At 57.3% G+C, this 13,985-nt stretch overlaps 4 protein-coding genes across 4 annotated transcripts; 1 reads left to right on the top strand and 3 right to left on the bottom strand.

The window, feature by feature from the left end:
• Nucleotides 1–638: 638 nt before the first annotated feature.
• Nucleotides 639–2,630, top strand: FA10DRAFT_282422 (hypothetical protein; the record flags this gene model as incomplete). The annotated part of the gene is made up of 2 exons (XM_025523776.1): nucleotides 639–1,195; nucleotides 1,259–2,630. The coding sequence occupies 2 exons, from the start codon at nucleotides 639–641 to the stop codon at nucleotides 2,628–2,630; spliced, it is 1,929 nt and encodes a 642-aa protein (XP_025379937.1).
• Nucleotides 2,631–3,194: 564 nt separating this feature from the next.
• FA10DRAFT_224898 (hypothetical protein) lies at nucleotides 3,195–7,854 on the bottom strand (the record flags this gene model as incomplete). The annotated part of the gene is made up of 2 exons (XM_025518626.1): nucleotides 3,195–4,978; nucleotides 5,043–7,854. The coding sequence occupies 2 exons, from the start codon at nucleotides 7,852–7,854 to the stop codon at nucleotides 3,195–3,197; spliced, it is 4,596 nt and encodes a 1,531-aa protein (XP_025379938.1).
• A 1,292-nt stretch (nucleotides 7,855–9,146) lies between these two features.
• On the bottom strand, nucleotides 9,147–10,677 carry FA10DRAFT_263498 (hypothetical protein). The gene has a single exon (XM_025520242.1). It carries the CDS (start codon nucleotides 10,524–10,526, stop codon nucleotides 9,495–9,497), a length of 1,032 nt encoding a protein of 343 aa, XP_025379939.1. The 5' UTR covers nucleotides 10,527–10,677; the 3' UTR covers nucleotides 9,147–9,494.
• Nucleotides 10,678–11,089: 412 nt separating this feature from the next.
• Nucleotides 11,090–13,451, bottom strand: FA10DRAFT_246644 (putative serine carboxypeptidase; the record flags this gene model as incomplete). The annotated part of the gene is made up of 7 exons (XM_025519420.1): nucleotides 11,090–11,801; nucleotides 11,870–12,098; nucleotides 12,182–12,395; nucleotides 12,457–12,500; nucleotides 12,567–12,655; nucleotides 12,712–13,075; nucleotides 13,128–13,451. 7 exons carry the CDS (start codon nucleotides 13,449–13,451, stop codon nucleotides 11,275–11,277), a joined length of 1,791 nt encoding a protein of 596 aa, XP_025379940.1. The 3' UTR covers nucleotides 11,090–11,274.
• Between the last annotated feature and the right edge of the window lie 534 nt (nucleotides 13,452–13,985).

The following is a 13,985-nucleotide window of genomic DNA, read 5'->3' on the forward strand; positions in this document are numbered from 1 at the left end:
AGATGTATTAAGTAAGCACTTGCCTTCCGTGCTGCTTGCTGGGTTCGGGCATCGTCTGGCGGGCGCTTCGAATGAAACGAAGCCTGTCTTTCACCTGATCCATTCTTCCAAGTCTACCGTCTACCGGGTGCACATGTCAACGACCGACCTTTCAATCTACTACTAGCTTCTCGAGATCCTCCTCTCTCATTCCGGGGGACCCTCCTCACTAAGGCAGAAAGGGCCCTGCTTTTTGCTCTTTTCATGCGCCGGACGTCCGTGCACAGCCCGAACTTGTCCTTAGTCTTGGACAAATAATCCTAGTGCCTGCTCCCTCTCTGACTGAGATTCTTGACCTGCCTCGGGGGTGCAGGACGTCGCTTTCCGCTGATTGGGTTTCCTTTCCCCCTCTTTGCGACACAAGGCGAAGTAGCTACCTCGCCTCGCCCGAGCGGCTCTCGAATCAGCATCGGGGCAGATCACACAGATTGATTGTCAGCTGTGCCCAGTACCTCCACGCGACGAGGCTGTGCTATCGGGCGTTGCCATCTTTCCATCTTTGCCCCATTGCTCGACACACGCCCCAACTAGCCTTTTTTTCCAGCGGCAAAAGATCTGGCCCCACGGTACTGGCCCACGAGGACCAGCAACTCGCTGCCATGCCGCCGCAGTCCATGATGGCCCGGCAGGGCACGACGCTCACCTCTGCATCTGCGTCGTCATCTTCGTCTCCCGCGGCGCAGACGTCGGTCGGGGCTCAGCCCCAGCCCGCCTCGAAGCAGAGCAAGATCCTCATCCCGGCCATCGCTGCTCCCGTCGTCATTGTCATTGTCCTCCTCGGAGCCATTCTCTTCTCGATTCGGCGCAAGTTCAAGCAAGATAATCGGCGGCGGACCCAACGCCCGTCGTCGTCTGCGACAGCGCAAAGGCCGCCGCCGCAGGCGACTGTGCCCTGGTACAAGCGTTTCGCAAGCGCCTTTTACCGCACGGCCGTCTATGGTCCCGGTGGTAACGTGACGGCCTCGACGACTGCCCTGCAGGCCCAGAATGCTGCCGATTCAACCTCTGCCCCCCGCACAGACCAGGGCACAGGCCGGAACCAGAGACAGAATCGAAGGCGGCGGGATGGCGTCCGGCGGACAGATAGCGGTCATAGCGTAAAGACGCTGCCTGAATATCGGACAGCGCTGGGCGAGGACGAGATGATGCTCTACAAGTGCGTGTTGTGGGCAGAACAACACTGACAAAGAACCCAAGCTGACTCTTTCTGTTCGAGCAGGGGCGACTCATCTCTCTCGGTCAACGACGTCTCGGTCAACGTCGAAGAGACGGAGACGCCTCCACGTCGACACTCTCGCCGATCAAGCCATCACGTCACAGTCGATCTTTCGCATTCGTCCGACTCTCATCGACGAGAGGAAGACGAGGCGAACAGCACGCCCCTTCTTTCCTCTCCTACACTCGATCCTCAGCAGTCTACACGGGAGACGGAAGGCGAGCTGGGCGATCTGGGAAGCAATGTCACTACCTCACCATCGAGACGCGAGTCAAGGAGAAGCGTCATGGGTGTCGCAGAGACGCTCTCTAATTCCATAAGGCGATCCATGAGGCTTGGCGGGCCCAGAGACGGAGGTGCAGCGCATGCAGCGCACTCCAATGGCGATGGCAATGAGATGGACGAGCTCGGCCACAGACAAGAGTCAGAGGCTGATGCGAGAGAAGAGCTCCAAGAGGAGCAAGGTCAGCTGTCGGACACGCCAGAGTACTCCTCCCTCTATCCTCAGCTCCCGCCGTCAATTCGATTCGAAGACCAGCCGGAGCCCGAGTCACCTGCGAACAACCGAAGACGAGCTTTTAGGAGCCTGTTCAAGCGAGGAGGGGGTGCGATAGCAGCAGGCGGCACCGCCGTTGGACAACATCAGGCGAGCGCATCATTGGGCTCTGTGCAGAGCTTTGGTCAGGATCGCTATTCGACGGACCAGTCACCACCGCACCATCGACGGTTCAACTCGAGCGCATCAGTCCTCAGCAGCCTGACACCCTCAGACTTGGGCGCAGGAGGCTCGAGCTTGAGCTTGAGCCTGCAGCCTTCCCGCGGCAGCATGGCAGCTGGGCAACAATCGACGTCGTCCCGCGCCCGTTCCAGCTCCTTTGGCCGGCTTCTTCATCTCAACAACAGCAGCGCCTCGCTCGATCCCTCGAACGACTCATCGATGGTGCAAGGACAGACGGCAGACGGAAGGAGAATCTCATCGCCCCTGCACGGCAGCCTAATTCGAATGCAGTACGAGGCACCTGCCAGGGGCCTCACAGAGTCACAGATGTCCTTCCTGGCCTCGGTCGACAGCCTGGGCCGCTTTGGCGTGCCCGTCAATCCTCAGACCGAAGGAGTGGCCGCGGAGCCGCCGACGTACGATGGCGGCGACGCGAGGCCCAGCCAGGATTCGACAATGGCTTCTCCGCCAGCACAAATGGGCGCGCCGAGACCGGCACCGCTCCTCACGCACGCTGAAGTGGCCGCGAGAGCCGAAAGGAGCGAGCAAGAGGGTGGCCAAGGTTCGCTCTTGCCGACTGCTAGAACCGAAGAAACGACTTCTTCCACGACTGCCACAACCACGACTACGACGACGACTGCGGACCGAGACGAATGAAAGGATTCCGAATTACACACGTTAGCAGCACTTCCGACCGAATTCAGCATCCAACAGCACACCGCACCACACCCACACTTCCAATGTCTCTGATCAAGCAATGACGGCAACCACCAACAACTTTCATGTATATTTTCAACCCCCTCCCACACCCCTTTCCACTGGCTTTCTTCATGCGCATTCGTGTTTGGCTCATCATCCAAGAAAGCAGTGATTCTGTTCTCTCGCTTGAGCAGCGCTCGAGGTAATATGAGAGTCTCTTTTCGACTAGTTCAAATTCCAACGTGAAAGAGACAAGACAGACTAGGAAAGGATTGAGGGAGAGAGAGAGCGAGTATGTTTAGATGAGGAGGAAAGGTCCCGCTATGAGAGAGGAGAGGAGAGAGGCAAGAGAATTCTACAGAAGGAAGAGATACTGTTCGTTATAAGGACGGAGATTAGGCTACCGTGATCGTTAAGAAAGGTGGGAAAAAGGGCTGTGTAGTCCATTGTCCAAATGCGCGAGAAGGAGAGAGAGAAAGAGAGAGGGGGGGCAAAGAAGAGTTTTGGTGGGTAATATTGCTGCTAGTGGCGAGAGAAGCGTCCGTTTCCACGTTCTGAAGCATAATTCGTTGGCGCAGCCGACGATTGCGAAGCGGCCGAAGGCGAGGTCGGTGCCTGCGATCCTTGGTTGACCGACGACATTCTCCGTGCTCCCCTCGTCACCTGGCGAACACCCTGGGGCGATGCCACGGGTCCGTCATCGACGAGGCTGAAACCCCTCGAGGGCCTCGAACGGTGCTGCTGCGAGGACGAACCAACGGCGTTGGCCGGAAGGCTCTCCTGCTCCTCTGGCTCAGCCGTAAAGCCTTGGGCAAAGTGGGCCTCGACAACGCCTGGGTACCTCTGCTCGCTGCTGACGTTTCCATGCCGGACAGGGTCGTAGAACGACTGCGACATCGAGGTCAGACCACGAGGAGGCATTCCTCCGTTGCTCGAGGAGTCGTTGAGGTCGGGCGAACCGATGGGCGAACCCATCATCGGACGGTTCTCCTCGTCACTGGTGAAGGGATACGACTCGTAGGGATGGTGCGGCGCCGGGGCGCGCTGGGCGATACTGGCAGCATTTGACGTGGAAGGAGACAGGTCCCGCGGACGAGGCACAGTGACTGACCCAGGAACACCGCCAGCTGCCAGGGCCCTCGGCTTGCCTCCCGCGTCAGGACCCAGAGGCGCCGGCAGCTCCAGCAGGGGAACAGAGTCGAGCCTGGCTCGAGCGCCACCAGACACCTGTTTGGCGTGCCCGCTTTCGGATCCGTCCTGTGTGCCGTGCCCACCGGATCCGCCGTTGCCATTGCTGCTGCGGTCGCCGAGACCGAGGCCAGACAGCAGCCGGTTTGCTGCATCGGTAGGCAGCGAAGACGGGTTCGAGTGGTAGGTGTCGGACGAGACGACACTGTATCTCGTGCTGCCGGATCGTTCAGGGGAGCCAGTGCGCTGGACGACGTCGTAGGTCGAGTCCCTCGAGTGTGTTCCGCTCTTCCATCGGCGCTCGCGCTCGAACTCGGCCCAGCGCTTCATAATGATGTTGGTCGGATCGAATTTGCCCTCTGCATCGCCATGATTCGAGCCCTTCTTGTCGCCCTGGACAATACGGGTGGCACCCCATGAGAAGTCGTCCATGTGCCAGAAAGCGTACGAGGGGAAGGCAAAGTTCCAAATGGGGAGCGACAAGAGGTAGATGAGCATCCATCCGACGTAAGCAATCTTGCGCGACGTGACGACGATGAGAAGACCTGGCAGACCCAGAATGATACCGAGAAGAACCAGGGGCACCGTAGGCACGACGGGACCCTTGATGGCAATGGCAATGACGTAGAGCGTAAATGCGATGGCGGCCGGCAAGACGAGCGTACCGACCAGCTCCATGAAGACGACGAATCTCATCGAGAAGCAGAAGGTACCGCAAAGATCGTTGACCATGACGAGCTCAAACAGGTTGTGGACCGTCGAGTTGATCCATCGACGTCGCTGCGAGAGCAGGATGCGGAACGTGTCGGGAACGATCGTCTTGCACACTGCTTGCGGTACGAACATCATCTTTCGCTTGGGGAACGTCTTGAGCATCAGCGTCGTCAGGTAACGATCCTCGCCCAGCAGCAACAGATTCTTCTTGTGCAGCGTGTCAACGACGTTCTCCGAATAGTGCTCCACAATGTCCGGGTTGGCCAGGATGGGGACCCAGTAGCCATTAGGACCCTTGGGCGCCTTGATGCGGTATGCGCTGAAGCAACCAGGCAGACACGTTACACCGCCAAAGCAAGCCTCAAAGGCCTTGGTCTGGTGGTGCGAGATGTAGTACTCGAAGACTTGAGAAAAAAGAGAATCAGCATTTGTCTTTCGACTGAAAGCACATAAGATCAAAAGGCTCACCTTGAATCATCGTCACCCAGGTCTCAGCCTTGTTTGCAATCTTTGTCTCGCCGCACAGTCCCATGATCTCCGGGTCTTCCACCATGCAGGCCACCATGCGGCTGAGCGAGTCGGGGAACACTTTAGTGTCTGCGTCGACCATCAGCACAATCTCAAAGTGGTCGGGTGAGATGCCGGTGACGCGCCAGATGGAGTTGAAGAACTCGTAGTCAAAGAGCGTCATGCGCTCGTCGAACATGACCTTCTGCATGAACGCCATGAGCAGGACCTGAGAGTCACGCTTTCCTCGGTTGCCCGGCTTCGCGCTATCGGCTTCCATGGGCGTTCCGCACTTGGCCACGAGAATCATGGGCACCCGTTGCTGCTTGCTGCGTTCGACCGTCTCGTCGTCATACTCGTAGAATCCGGCATAGATCTTGGCCATGTTGTGGCGCTTGTATCCATCGGCGATGGCCACGTAAGAGTTGCCCTCGACTTCCTCGGGGGGAACGACAAAGTCCTTCATCATCGAAAGGCAGATGTCGGGCGTCGACATCTCCGAGCCGGCGCCTTTGACGATGCCGTCTGCAATGACAAGAAGCAGCTTGTGGCTGTTGGGGTAGTCGGTCGTAGCCAGCGAGTCGAGCGTAGTTCGAAGACCTTCAAAGGATTCCGAGTATGCCGTGACGAGGCAGATGGAGTGGGCCAGAGGGAAGTTGAACGGCTGGTAGTCGGGCGGCGGCTGCGGGACAACGTCGTGAAGGGGGAAGGGGCAAGCGCCCATGATACCCGAGTGGACACCGCTGACATCGTTGGAGAAGGAAGACCGTCTGGAACCGTGGCTGTACGACTGGAAGTCTCGGCCGGCCTGGGCGAGCGAGGTGGAGCTGCGAACACCGTGAAGCGAGGGCGAGCCAGGCGGGGTTCCAAGGGGCGAGGTGACGCTCAGAGGCCCTGGCCGAGAGCTGGGGCTACGAGTGCCTCCCTTCTCTGACAGAGCCGTGCGAGCCTGGCCAGCCTTGGGGGTAGACTTGTTGCTGCTGTCAGCCCAGTTGTAGGTGCTGAAACGACTCGTCGTAGGCAGCAGAGTGCGGTGCTTCTTGGCGTTGGGACGGTAACCGGCGGGAGCAGGACGGTAGATATCGTCCGTCCATTGCTCAATCTCAGCTGCTCGCTTCATCCGTTCCTCGTACGTCTCGTTTGCGTAATTGCCCAGACGCCAGCTGAGGAACCAACCAAAGATAACGGCCATCATGAATTTGATGGCGACAACACCAATGATGAAGACGAGCGAGACATAGAGCTCGACCTTGGAGGCGACGCAGCCAATCGACATGGAGTCGATGTAGCCCACGCTGATAATTTGCTCGAGGCAGTCAAAGACGTCGTCCTGTTTGGATCGGAGCACCATGGCGCTGACGTCCTTGCCGGCGTACTGCGCATTTCGATTTGAGAGCTCGGTGAAGAGCGCAGGCCTGCTAACATTGGGAAGCAGGTTGTTGAGACGCGAAAAGTCAATGACGGCGCCCTTCCACACGGCCAGGTTGCGAGCCGGGTCCTGAACGTCCTTCCAATCCCACGAAACCTGGCCCTTGCGAAGAGGGTAATTTGGCTGGAGGAAGTTGGCAGTCACCGTCGTGTCGTGGCACCACGTGTTGTTCGTCCGGTACACATTGCCGTTTTGCTGGTAGACGGTGCAGGTAAAGTACCTCGTTGGCTGGCCGCCACCAGAGGTGTTGTTGAGGAAGTTGGTGCACTTGTCGCCGACCTTTTGGAAGAGCATCGAAGCGTCCTTGCTTCCCGTCAGCCAAGGGTCCGAGTAGGCCGGGTTCGTGTGGTTGTAGGGCGTGTTGGCGCCGAAGGGCCCCACGTTGGTGGGGTGGAAGAAGCTGTTGAAGTTGTAGTCGTAGCCATGGAAGACGGTGGAACCAGTGTCGATCTTGCCGGCGTAGTAGCGCGTCTGCTTGGTGTCGCACACGGCTTGGGTGAAGCCGAAAGTGATGAAACCGACAAAGGCCATGCAAAGCGCAATGATGCTCACGAGACCAATCTTTTCTCGCCAGGCGCGCTGCTGCTCGGGCGTCTTCATGCCAAAGACGGAGAGGAAAGGGGCAGGGCAGCAAATCGTCAGGACGTAGCAGTACATCATCCAGGGACCGACGGGTCCGGGTGCAATCTTGGACCGGTAGCTGGTGCTCTCGTCGAGATCGCGCGGCACCTCTTTGCGCGACTGGCTACGGCTTCGACGAAGGCTCACACCGCGCTTGAGGATGTTGAGGCTCGACTCGACCTGGTCCTCGTCTCTGCCCAGGATGGACTTGCCTCTGCGAAGGCCGCCGGCGCCACCGAGTCCACCACCTCCTCCAAAGCCAGGGCCTGGCGGCAGTGGCCGACCGAGACCACCTGGCGGAATGTTCTGCGGGGGTGCCTGTCCCAGGCCTGTCCTGGGGCCAGAGGGACCCATGCCAAGGCCGCTGATACCGCCACCGGGGCCTTGGAAGCTGTTGACGTCGTAGCCAACAGGTGCTGCGCCATGCTGGGGCAGGTGGCCCGTCTTGGAGGGCATGTAGCTGAACCCAGCCTGGCGGCCAGAAGCGTCGACGGCGTCCATGTTGGCTGCGTGGTTGCGGTAGTACCACTGCCGGTGGCTCGGGTCCATGCGTTCTCGGTCTGGCCTTACGAGCGACTTCTTTCGCTTGAAGTTTGGATTGGCCCCCGAGAAGCCCGCTTCGGGATCCAGGAGACGGTTGTTGGCCGCCACGTTGCTTCGGCTCCTCGATAGCTCGGGCAGGTCGGAGATGCCTGTGGCAGCGCTGCCGCGTCGCTCGCCCATGAGGGTGCCCTTCTTTGAGACGGACTCTTGCGAATCTGGCGCGCGCGGCAGAGGGCTTCGGTAAGGTTCTTGAAACGAAACAGAGGGTTGGTTCAGGCCCGGCCGGTTGTTGCTGGGGCCACCGTTGCTGCTGCCCGGGGGCGGGGCGGCATACTGGGCGAAGCTGCCGCCTGCATATTGATCATAGGGACTGCTGAGATAGGCCGATGAGGACGAATGAGGCGGCGGCGGCGGCTGCTGTCGAGGCGGCCGAGGCGGCGCGTCGCTGGGTATGTTCAACGGCTCCAGCGGCTGTCCTCGCTGGGTCCGCTCCTCTGCTCCCTGCTGCGACTGTCGATTATTGAAGGGGTTCATCTGCGCACTGCCATGGGAAGCAGCAACAAAGTCGGAGAGAGAAATCGTGTGAGAGAGATTCAACAACACAGAGAGAGGAAAAGAGGGGAGGGGGCGAGGGAGAGATTGAGGTGCCCTCGATCACAACTTACGCCTCGTTCTTGGCGCGCGGCCTTCGAAATCGGAGAAGGGAAAAGGAGAGAGCAATTGGGCGGCGGCGGCGGCGCGGTACGGCTTCTCGTCCACAATCTCTATTGAGGATAGAGAGGGCGATTTCCTGTTTCGGCGGCTTCCTTCAAGTGTTCTCCAACGTAAATGCGAGAGTGCGGTTCGACAATGGGAAACAGTTTGCCAGTCCTCTATGTCGTCCAGGCGTTCAGGAGTAATAGGGGCTGTTGATCTCGACACTCCGCTGATTCCTTGAGGCAGTATTCCTCTTGTCGAAGCAGGTGAAGAGAGCGAGAGTGAGAAAGAGAGAAAAAGAAGGGAGGATAGAGAGGGAGCAGAGCAATCGTGGTGTCCTCCGGCTGCCGGTACTATCGAGTCGGATGCTGAGGAAGGGGACAGCGCGAATCACCAGGCGTTTGGGATACGCCGGCTTTGATTTCCGACCTGCTCGATATCGACTGTCCTTCTATGCACAAAGAGCGGGCACGTAAACAACGTCCACCGACCGGACCTACAAAGCAACGGGGTGCAGGGGTGGGCGGGGGTAGGGAAAGGGTAAGAGCGTGTTGTGAAAAGGCTGTGAGCAGACTAGGGAGCCCAGGATTCGAAGTAGGTGTGTGCATGTGCTCGATCGCTCACCACGCTGCAGCAGAGACTGACGGCGCTGCCTAGCCGCTGCTGAGGTGTGTGTCCCTTTTTTTTTTCTTTTCCCTTTCTCTGTCCTCCCCTGATTTGTATTGAGGAATAGCAATATCCCAGACGCGAAAAGGGGTCCTCTAATACAAGAATGGCCTGGTAAAAATTTCGTGGATTTGAGAATTCTCCAAACGATCCAGCCGAAGAATGAAAATTCTCAATAATTGAACCCTTCATGCTAAGAATAGTTTTGGTGCCTAATGGGCCAAAAACTGCACGCTCGTCAACTTACATGTTTCGATCTTCACGGGAGGAGAGAAGACCTGTCACCGTGCAGAGCATCTTGCTTTTGTCACATTGCTTTCAGTCCTCCTCAAAAGGTCATCTTTGGAATGACATCGTCAGGAAGAACTACGATGGTCTTTGTTGATGGACTTGATGGTATCAACGCCAGAATGCATTGTTCTTGACAGCCGGGATGGCCAGCAGAGACGATGTTTATTTTATGACGATGCCCAAATAACAACTTCGTCCCTTGACTGTGCAGCGGCCGCGCCGACTGTCTCACCTGGCGCGTCGTCGTGGGATTTTGCGGCAAAGTAAGCAGGCCAGGGTGATTGTGACCGTCTCGTTGCTTCCTCGTCTGCGAGTCTTGACCCGACGCCGCCCGAATCGTCTGCGCTGATTAGACTCTCTGCGCCGTCAGGTGTCATGATCTCCTCGGCGTCGTCCGAGTCTGAATCATTATCCAGCGAAGCGACAGGGGCTTCGGACCCTCTCCGGCTGGCAGCGGGGTCGCTGGCGCTGCTCTGAGCACCAGAGAAGCCCGCCGCACCATACGGACTCATCTTCCATGCGCGTTGCCTGTTGTCGATGAGCACGTCCAGACGGTCGTACAAGCTCGGTAGCACCCGATTTCCGCATTGTATGCGCTCACTGCTTAGGTCTTCGTGGCTGTCGAGTTGGCGCGTGAGAGTTGACATCATGTCGTCCAGCTTCTCGGGCGCTTCGGCATCAATGTCCCTCGCGGCATGTTCCAGAATAAGCAGCGCGTCTTCCACCCTCGCTTGTTCCCCATCGTCGAGGCATGCCTCGACGACGGCTCTTGCGTCTGCGACGGATGCGCACCCGGCGCCGTAGAGCGCCGCCACGACCGGCGCAACGGTCATGTGATGCTGCTTCCCTTTTCTCCTTGGACGGATCCATGCCGAGGAGAGGAGGTCCGACTTGAGCAGTGGCACGCCGCTGAGACCTTGACTCGTGGGCACGCCTTTGATGGATTTTCGCCGATTTGCAAAGTGATGGAGCAGTCTCGCGACAAACGCATCGGCCAGCGCTCTTCTCCCGTCGTCGTACGAGCGGTGAAAGCCTGGTGCGTAAAGCTTGCTGACCTTGGCACTGACAAGGCCAGCCAATTTCTCGACTTGGCCTCTTGTTTCGACGATATTAACGAGACGACTGGCAACCTCGTCTTTATTGGCAAGGGTGAGCTTGTCCAGTGATGTCGCAATCTGCTTCGATGTCCAAGGAGCCATCGTTCACGCTCAGTCCAGTATGATTTATGGTGGATGTAAGGCAATCTGCGTCCTTGGAGCGGCAAGATAGGAATGCCTTGGCGGCGACGTGTTATACACACGCATGGCCTACCAATTTTGTGATCAGCTCACGCTTGCCGGTGCTTGTGACTCTTTTGGTCAGCAGCCATTACTGTACAGAGAGCATCCAGGTGCGCTACTATACTACCTCCGTGACCCTTTACAAAGGCCGAAACCTTGTTCAATCTTCCGATTCGATAGGGCGGCGCGATAAGTGTATTCCTCCACAAAAAACAGCACCAGAACCGCATCGAGAGAAAGCAGAGCACAAACAAGAACCTGGGTCGCTTGCTCTCGCTCAATTCGCGTTGGAAGGCCATTGCATTGTTTGTCCTTCTCCGTTCTCCCCTGTCTGACCTGCACTGCCTCAACATGACTACTCGGCTGCTCAAGCACCCAATCTGGTACCATAAACGACAAGCCTTCCTGTCTCCGACAGCCCTACTCTGAGCGTGCTGAGCTTGGCTCCATGACCAAAGGACTATGACCGCGTTCCAATTCTACGACGCTAAAAATATTGATCCATTCCGCGGGGGTGAGGGGGAATTGGACCCCCCGCGGCGCTGCAGCCACTTCATCTGGTACCGTACCATTCTTGGAACCGGCGGCATGTTGTCTTGCAAATCAAAAGAGGATGCTTGCTATATGCTTATTAAATAACAAGATGCATGGAGAGAGCTACTGCCCGTCAATATCCCGCACTGCGCCTCTTGGCCCTCTTGGCGGCCTTTGCTGCCGCGTTTGCCTTCCTCTTTTCGGACGCTCGCAGCTGGATGAACTCGAGCTCTTGTGCCTCCTTGAGCGATCGCGCCTTGGGCACGGGCACCGGCGCACCCGTCGCGGTGTCGTAAGTCGAATTGGACGGCAGGACGCTGTATTGCACCGTCGAGTTCCCCTCCTTGAACGTCGACTCCTTTGGACCGTGCGTCTTGTAGTTGGACGCCGACGTCAGGTCAACGTGTCCCGTCGCAATGTCGTGGTTGTGGATCGAGCGATTGAAGACGTGCAGTGCGGCCTCTGGCTGGTAGAAGGGAATTTCGTGGCCCGCCTTGTAGATTCGCGAGAAGCTAAAGAGGCCGCTCTGTCGCACCTCGCCGTGCTTTACGCCGTCGGGCGTTTGCAAGGCCGTGTAGCCAGACGAGGCATAGCCACGGTGATTGACCACGTCCGATACCACCTGGGAGCCGAGGTAGTTGCAGTTGAAGTCGGCGTCGCCTGTAGCCATTGGGTCAGCGCTGCTTTCCAGTTAGACGGCGTCCGCGAGCATGACCAAGCCCACTCACCTGCCCACAGTGTGACGGCGACATCGTTGGCAAGGAGATGCCTGATGTCCTCAATTGTTCCCGACTCCCTGGCGTCATCTGCGGTGACGCGGAAAGCGTCACCAACGAGCTGAGAGGCCTCGGTGAAGTTTGTGTACGCGCCAATGGCCTTTTGGACGGCGGCGGTATTGAGATACTGGACGTACTCGCCGTATGGGAAGGGATCTGGCGTCAACTCGCGCACATCGTACTGTGAGGGGAGTTGAAAGGAGACGTCGATGTCAGAACGGGGTTTTACGGGAATTTGAGATAGTGCATTGAGAAACAACGCACCTCATCACGACCAGTGATGATGTCAAATGGCGACTCGAGGTAATCAGTGCAGAAGCTGTCGGCTTCGTAGCAAACCTGATCCGTGCCGAGGTCCCTGCACGCCTTGAGACGATCGGCACAATTTCCGGGGCCGAAGGCTGCGTGATAAAGCTCCTCGGACGTGGACTTGTTGTAGAACTCGATCCCGAAGGGATTGTTCTGCGTAATGTTGTAGCTAGAGAAGCGCTAGGTGTTAGAATCGATCGATAAAGCGAAGAAGAGGGACAAGAACATACTATGCGGGATAGTGGATCGACGGGTCAATCCATCCGTTGTTAAGCTGAGAGCCACTTTGCTTGTCAGCGTCGGTCTCGTTACGATGTACCTGTATCGTGACTGCACTCACAGTAAGACTCTTAAGGTTGATCTTCTTGGCCCCTTCGATGTTCTTCTCGTTCTGGTCAAGGATATATCTCGAGAAGACAGGACCATAGTCTGCGAGATCGTCTTGATCAGAATGACAGTAGTTCGGGCTGAAGAGGAAGACTCACGTCCTCCATAGCTCTCTGTGGCGATGTGGAAGTCCTTTTGGGAGTACTGCGGGAATGCCTTCATCCAGCTTTGCAGTGTCTTCCACACAAATGGAGCGGCGTTCTGCGTCGAGTTGGGCACGAGGTTGCTCTGGGGCAGCGAGTAGGTCCCGCAAGTTCCTTGGTTTTGTGCGTACTCGGGGCAAGTGTTGTTGGGTAGCACCGAGGTCCTGCTCGAGAACGCCGAGTTCACGTAGGCTGGGACTGCCTTGGTGTAGGAGAGGCCGACAGTCACGGGTTCGTCGATGAAGAGCATGTTCGACACGTTGTTCCAAGCATAGGGGTTTTGATAGACCTTTCCGTCTTTGACTCCGCAAGGTCCCAGCTAAGGCTGATGTCAGTCGCAATCTCACCTAAGGACATGCAAACAGACTCACCTCCTGGAAGAGTCCAATCATGCTCGAGGAACCGGGACCACCGTTGATCCACATGGTCAAGGGCGCCTCCTTTGGATTCTGATTGCGCGCCTCGAAGAACCAGAAGAAGACATGCTGGTTCTCCGAGAGGTCAACGAATCCTGAATAGCTTTTAACCCCCTCGACAGTCTCGCAGATGCCGTGGGGTACCTCCTTGAAACGAACGGTGGTGTCTTGGAAGCCCTGTCGCGTGACAAGGTCCGTTGGGGGCTCGACGAACTGAGCAAGCCCCAGCCTAGCGGCCAACACCAACAGCGGTGCAACAGCGCTGAGTACCCTGACCATCCTGAGAAGTGATCAGAAGGGAGCGCAGAGGAATTTTGGAAGGAAGCGTAATGCTTTGTGCCCTTTGGACCCCCTTAATATACCGTCCTTGTAAGCTTCCAAAAGAAGGCCATCTGTTCCTTATCTATAACCGTATAAATTCTGCGCTAAATTGGCGTGGCGGCAGTTCCATCGCACGTAAGACACAAGCAACATACGTGCAGACGTACAGGACTACTTGCCTTTCTTCTACTCAAGTCCGAAGAGGTAAGCACCTCCCTTCCTAATTAATCGGCCTTCTGGCCGAGGAAGCCGCGTCGTTGCAGCAGGTAATTCACTCTCAAAATGCACCATCGTCATGTCTACGCGCGCGACCTCGCGGTCTCTTCAGCTAGCTCGGGTCCCTGATGTATGCTGCTTTCTTCGAATAACGAAGTCCGAAGAGAAAACGCTTATTTCACAGCCATCGTTGGTAGCGGAGAACCTCAGTCAAATTTCATCTTCTCTTTGAGGATGTCTCTTGGAAGAAGCAGGTTTGCCACTCCTATGTGGTAT

Source organism: Acaromyces ingoldii, assembly GCF_003144295.1.
Source record: "Acaromyces ingoldii strain MCA 4198 unplaced genomic scaffold FA10scaffold_1, whole genome shotgun sequence".
NCBI lineage: Eukaryota > Fungi > Basidiomycota > Exobasidiomycetes > Exobasidiales > Cryptobasidiaceae > Acaromyces > Acaromyces ingoldii.